Below are 6,979 nucleotides of genomic sequence, written 5' to 3' on the forward strand. Positions count from 1 at the left end.
GGACTTTGAGAAACGTGAGGAGGCTTTTGCAAGGCACACCCGAGTTCTCTATTGTATATTCGGATTCCGATCCGGAGGAAATCTTTGCAACCAACGAAGAAGATAACATGGGTGATAACAATCCTCCTCCACCATTGTTACGAGATTATGACCTCCCCAATGCCTTCACACTTCGGAGTGGCATACGTCTCCCTATTACGAATGCAAATAATTTTGAGCTTTCACCTCAACTCATCCGTATGATACAAAGTGATCAATTTGGTGGGAGTTCTCATGAGTGTCCTTTTGCTCATTTGGACAACTTCCTCGAATTGTGCACAACCATCAAGCAAAACAACATTACAGAAGAGTTCATCTGTATGCACATGTTTCAATTCTCCCTCCGTGACAAAGCAAAGCATTAGTTGAGAACGGTAGAATAGGGATCATTGACCACATGGGATGAAGTCACTAGAGCTTTCCTTGGAAAGTATTGTCCACCCGAAAAGACCGCCGAACTAAGAAGGAAAATCACTAATTTCAACCATGAGATTGATGAAACCTTAAGTGAAGCTTGGGAGCGTTTCAAGGACTACACTAGAAAATGCCCACACCATGGTTTCACATCATGGATCGTTGTTCAAAGCTTTTATGATGGTCTTACTCCTACTTCAAGGGCCAACCTTGATAACGGGGCCGGTGGTAGCCTTAAAAAGCTATCGGTGGATGATGCATACAAGATGATTGAAGAAGTGGCAAAGCACTATGCATACGGAGGTGATAGATGGCAACCTCAAGCAAAGAAGGGCGGAATCCACGACCTTAGTGCAATAGACCTTATTGCATCAAAGTTTGACATGCTAGCTCACAAGCTAGGTCAAGCCACACTTACATCTCCAAGCTCTTCTTCACAACAAGTCATGTCTTGTGAAACTTGTGGAGGAAATGATCACTTGTCCTCCTATTGCAACTCAACTAACCAAGAGCAAGCTACGACTATTGGGCAAAGAAACGATCAATACTCTCAACCCTACAATCCAGGTTGGAAACCCCAACAAAACACGGGTTGGTAACAACAAAATCAAGGCCCCCCTCAAAACCAATACAACCAATCTTATCCACAAAACCAACAAGCTCCTTACCGTCACCCTAACCAAAGGGAGCAAAACCAACAAAGGCAACAATATAACCAACCCGCTCCTCCACCTCCTAAAAAATCCAGCCTTGAAGCCGCACTTGAGACCTTCATTACACAACAAGGAAGAAGCAATGCGGATATGCAAGCAAACATCCAACAACTTCAAGCACACAACAAGATAATTGAGAATCAATTGGCTCAAATTGCGCAACAAGTTAGAAGTTCATCCTCCAATCCTAGTGGTCACTTCCCAAGCTCAACGGTTGTGAACCCAAAGGAGCAAGCTAAGGCCATTACTTTGAGATCGGGGAGAGGTTAAGAAGGGCCGGTTATGAGTGAAGAGGAGCCACAAAAGAGAGATGAGGGAGTTGTGGTGAGAAATGAGGGTGAGTTTGAAAATGAGATAGTTGATGTTGAGAGAAAGGAGCCACAAAGTAAGAATGAGGGAGATGAGGAAAAGGTAGAAAAGCCCCCCATGAAAGTATACAAGCATCCCATTCCATTCCCTCATAGGATTGTTGAAAAGAAATTGAATGAAAAGTTTTCAAACTTTCTTGAAGTCATGAGAGGACTTCAAGTGAATATCCCCTTTCTTCATGCTATGTCACAAATGCCTACATATGCAAAAATTTTGAAGGATCTTTTATCCAACAAGAGTAGGCTTGAAGAGAGTGCAACCATCTCCCTTCCTAAGAAGGTGAGTGCAATCATTCAAAACAAGCTTCCTCAAAACTTGGTGACCCCGGAAGCTATGCAATACCGGTGAAGATTGGAGACTTGGAGGCTATGGATGCTTTATGTGATCTTGGGGCAAGTGTGAGTTTGATGCCCTATTATATTGCTAAGAGTTTGAAAGTGGGAGACTTGAAGCCAACAAGAATGTCCTTACAATTGGCCGACCGCACGGTTAGGCTACCTTTGGGAATTCTTGAAGATGTGCCGGTTCAAGTTGGAAGAGTATTTGTGCCATGTGATTTTGTGGTAATGGAAATGGAAGAAGATACTACGGTGCCCCTAATCTTGGGAAGACCGTTTTTGAACACCGCGGGTGTTGTGATTGATATGAAGCAAGGAAGATTGACCTTGAATGTGGGAGATGAGAAAATATCATTTTCATTCCCACAAACATTGAAAAAGCCATTGTATGATGAAGTTTATAGAGTTGATACATTGGAAAGGGACTTAGAGAAGTTCCAAGAGAATTTGTTTGAAGGAGATCCTTTACAAGCTATCCTAACGGGAGGCTTAGTTGAGGAAGGTGAAGGAACAAGGGGGTATAATCTTTTTCTCAACCAACCTTTATTCCACATGAAAAGAAAGTGGAAGTGCTTAATGTGGAGGTAAAAGAGGAGAGGACTACGCCTCCTTACAAGGTTGAACTTAAAACCCTTCCTCCTTTACTTAAATATTCTTTTCTTGATGATAGTGAGAGTTATCCCGTTATTTTCAATGCTAAACTTGATGATACCTCTCTTGGGAAACCCCTAGTTGTTTTAAGGGAGTATAGAGGTGTCATTGGGTACAAAATTGATGACATTAAGGGGATAAGTCCTACTATATGCATGTATAAGATTTTACTTGATGATGATCATGCTTCCTCGATTGAGCACCAAAGAAGGCTCAATCCAAACATGAAGGAAGTTGAGAAAAAAGAAGTTTTAAAACTTCTTGAAGCGGGCATAATCTACCCTATCTCCGATAGTAAGTGGGTTAGCCCGGTTCAAGTTGTTCCTAAAAAAGGAGGCATGACCATCATCAAGAATGATAAGGGTGAGACCATTTCTACAAGGTCGGTCATCGGGTGGAGGATGTGTATTGATTATCGAAAATTGAATAAGTCCACCCGAAAAGACCACTTCCCACTCCCCTTCATCGATCAAATATTGGAAAGACTAGCATCACATAGTCACTATTGTTTCTTGGATGGATACTCGGGATTCTTCCGAATCCCAATCCAACCTAAGGATCAAGAGAAGATTACATTCACATGCCCTTTTGGCACCTTTGCTTATCGAAGGATGCCATTTGGACTTTGTAATGCACCTTCCACATTTCAAAGGTGTATGATGTCTATTTTTTCCAACATGCTTGAATCATTAATTGAAGTATTCATGGATGACTTTTTTGTTTTTGGTTCATCTTTTGACATTTGCCTTTCGAATTTGATTAAAGTATTGAAAAGATGTCAAGAGGTGAACTTGGCTTTGAATTGGGAAAACTGTCATTTCATGGTAGAAGAAGGAATTGTTCTTGGTCATGTAATTTCTAGTAGGGGCTTTGAAGTAGATCGTGCCAAAATTGAGGTCATTTAGCGCCTCCCACCCCCTACAAATGTGAAGGGGATAAGGAGCTTTCTTGGACACGTGGGTTTTTACTGCCGGTTCATAAAGGATTTTTCAAAAATCGCAAAGCCGCTCACTCAATTGTTGGTAAAGGATGCCCCTTTTGTGTTTACTAATGATTGTTTGCTAGCATTTGATAGGTTGAAGGAGGCATTGATTTCGGCTCCTATCATTCAACCCCCTAATTGGGAGCTTCCTTTTGAGCTTATGTGTGATGCTTCGGATTTTTCCATTGGGTCCGTTCTTGGACAAAGGAAGGATAAGAAGCTCCATGCTATCTACTACACTAGAAAAACATTGGATAATGCACAAAGGAATTACACAACCACGGAAAAGGAGTTTCTAGCCATTGTTCATGCAATTGAGAAGTTTAGGTCATACTTGTTGGGATCTAAAGTCATAGTCTTTACCGACCATGTGGCCTTGAAGTACCTCTTGTCCAAGAAGGAACCAAAGCCAAGATTGATACGGTGGGTCTTGCTCTTACAAGACTATGACATTGAGATTAGGGATAAGAAGGGTGCCGAAAATGTGGTGGTCGATCATCTTTCACGGTTGCCTATCCTTGTAGGTGATCTTGATAACTTGCCAATTGACGATTCATTCCCGGATGATCAACTATTTGCTATTCTCCAAGCACCGGCACCATGGTTTGCGGACATTGCAAACTACTTTTCTTGCTCTATTCTTCCTCCCGACCTCTCCTATCAACAAAAAAGGAAGTTTCTTCATGATGTTCGCCAATACTTTTGGGACGACCCCTTGCTCTTCAAACAAGGTGTTGATGGCCTTTTTAGAAGGTGTGTCCCGGATAATGAAATTGAAGATGTTATCACAATGTGTCACTCCTCACCTTGTGCAGGACATATGAGTGCCAACAAGACCTTGGCGAAAATATTGCAATGCGGTTTCTTTTGGCCAACACTGTTCAAAGATGTGTGGGGTGTGGTGAAAGCTTGTGACCGGTGTCAAAGAACCGGTAATATTTCAAAAAGAAATGAAATCCCTTTGAACAACATCCTTGAACTTGAAATTTTTGATGTATGGGGCATCGATTTTATGGGGCCTTTCCCGATCTCTTTTGGGAACAAGTTCATTCTAGTGGCCGTCGATTACGTATCAAAGTGGGTGGAAGCGGTTGCATCTCCTACTAATGATGCTAAGGTTGTGGTCAAGCTCTTCAAAAGAGTAATTTTCCCAAGGTTTGGACTGCCCCGGGCTGTGATTAGTGATTAAGGTTCACACTTTGCAAAGAGATCCTTTCAAGCTCTCCTTGAGAAATATGGTGTGAGGCACAAGGTGTCATTAGCTTACCACCCCCAAACAAGTGGTCAAGCTGAAATTTCAAACCGGGAGGTAAAAATGATTCTTGAGAAAACGGTGGATAGGTCTAGAAAAGATTGGTCTACAAAGCTTGATGATGCTCTATGGGCCTATCGCACCGCGTTCAAAACTCCTATTAGCACCACACCATACAAGCTTATTTATGGGAAGTCATGCCACTTGCCGGTAGAATTTGAGCATCGGGCTCATTGGGCTATCAAAACATTGAATTTTGACCTTCAAAGCGCCGGTGAGAAGAGGTTGCTTGACCTCCACGCCTTGGAAGAATTAAGAATGGATGCATATGAGAGTGCAAGGATTTACAAAGAAAAGACCAAGGCTTGGCATGACAAGCATATTAGCAAAAGGGAGTTTAAGGAAGGTGATAAGGTCCTACTATTCAATTCCCGGTTGAAGTTGTTTCCGAGTAAGATTAAGTCAAGATGAAGTGGACCTTTCATCGTTAAGAAGGTGTTTCCATATGGAGCGATAGAAATCTCAAATGACAATGGTGAACTGTTCAAAATGAATGGCCAAAGGCTTAAGGCATACTTTAACGGTTTTGTGCATGAGGAAGCCAAGGTTGTTCACCTTGATGAGTTTGATGTTCCCTACTCTCATTGATCTCGCAATGTCGTCAAGCTGGTGTCGTTAAAAGAGCGCTTCCGGGAGGCAACCTGAGTTTCTCAACTCTCTCTCTCATAAACTATTATTTAATTTCCATCACTCTTACTATTACTAACTTTTCTCTCAATGTCTTTTGTAGGTGTTGATGAAAAGAAAAGTAAGAACGTGCAGAACATCACACGTTCGTGTAGAGGCAGTAAGAAGCAACCAGAAACTTTGAAGTAAATTTCTACAGATTGGCACGGAAGTGCCAAATTAAGCACGTCCGTGCAAAGTGGCTCAGCACGTCCTTGCTAATTCCTGCACGTCCGTGCTAAATAAGTAAGTATGTTACCTAAGTTTCTGTCTGAGGCTGAACGTCCATGCCAAATTAAGCACGTCCGTGCAACTCAGCACGTCCGTGCCAAATGTTGCACGTCCGTAAATAAGTCAGTACCCTACCCACGTTTCTATCTGAGGCTGCACGTCCGTGCCAAATGTTGCACGTCCATGCCGCCCTGAAAATGGATGCCAGCAGCCAGCAGCACATTTATAACATAAAAAAAAAATTCACTCATTCTTATTTCTCAACTCACGATTCTCACTCCTCCTCTCTCTAAAGCTCTTACTTCCTCCTTCAAAACCCACTCAATTCTCCATTCTCACCAAAATCCTCACCCAAATTCAACAATATTCTCCAAAATCTTCACTCCATTTCAACATTTTCTCAATCTACTACTCCTTTTCTCACATTCAAACCCAAAAATCACCCAAAATACTCAAACCCTAACCTTGAAAAATCAATTTGGGGGTTTTCTTTGGAGTTAAATTTCAAGACAATTGGTTGAAGGAGTAAGTTCAAGTAAGAAAAAGGACGGTTAGAAAAGTTCATTTGCGGGTTTTACACCCACGATAAGCTCGGTATAATCGTTCCTCCCTTTCACTAATTTCATGTTTAATTCCTTGAATTTTTGCATGAAATTGCTTGAGAAAGTTTGTTTGAATTGGTTGTGAGTGATTGATATTTGATAATTGAAAAGCATTATTGAGTTTGAATGAATTTTGGTGTGTTTTGAGAATTGGATTTTTTGTAAGTGAGGTTGAGAATTTGATTTTCATGAAGGAAGAACAGCTTGTTTAGGTGGATTGTTGTGTTGGTTTGTTTGATAATATTGCATGAAATTGATGTACAATTGTTGTAGATGCATTATTGAAGTGGTCTTTGTTGCTTGGTGATTTGCTTGTTTTAGGTGGGAGACTTAGAACTTGACTTGATTTTGTTGTGTTCATTGGCCTTGTTTGAGCTTTAGTTGGTCGACTTGTGGACTTAGTCTCTTGGTGTGGTTGCGAGGTGATTATTTTTTCTTGGTTTGTTTGATTGCATTGCATTAAGATCGACCATGTCTAGAAGAAATCGACCTAGAAACACGGATGCTAGGTACCGTAACCCCTCTCCTCCTCCTCCCGTTGATCCACCACAAGTGGACACTATGGGAATCGTGTTCAATGACCCAACATTTTTGAACAACTATATAGAATAAGTAGGAGGAGAGTTCGATCTACAAAGTTCTATGACGAAAGTTTTGCCGAG

The 6,979-nt window shown here is 41.5% G+C and overlaps 1 protein-coding gene and 1 non-coding gene across 2 annotated transcripts; one reads left to right on the forward strand and one right to left on the reverse strand.

Annotated features, from left to right (window-relative positions):
- Positions 1-494: 494 nt before the first annotated feature.
- LOC145629608 (small nucleolar RNA R71) lies at positions 495-601 on the reverse strand. Its single transcript, XR_014111772.1, has one exon. It is a non-coding gene; the product is annotated as a small nucleolar RNA R71 (small nucleolar RNA).
- Positions 602-4,821: 4,220 nt separating this feature from the next.
- Positions 4,822-5,634, forward strand: LOC145627968 (uncharacterized). Its single transcript, XM_081680308.1, has 2 exons — positions 4,822-5,209; positions 5,549-5,634. Exons 1-2 carry the CDS (start codon positions 4,822-4,824, stop codon positions 5,632-5,634), a joined length of 474 nt encoding a protein of 157 aa, XP_081536434.1.
- Positions 5,635-6,979: the final 1,345 nt, after the last annotated feature.

Source organism: Chenopodium album, chromosome 4, assembly GCF_948465745.1.
Source record: "Chenopodium album chromosome 4, dcCheAlbu1.1, whole genome shotgun sequence".
Lineage (NCBI taxonomy): Eukaryota > Viridiplantae > Streptophyta > Magnoliopsida > Caryophyllales > Amaranthaceae > Chenopodium > Chenopodium album.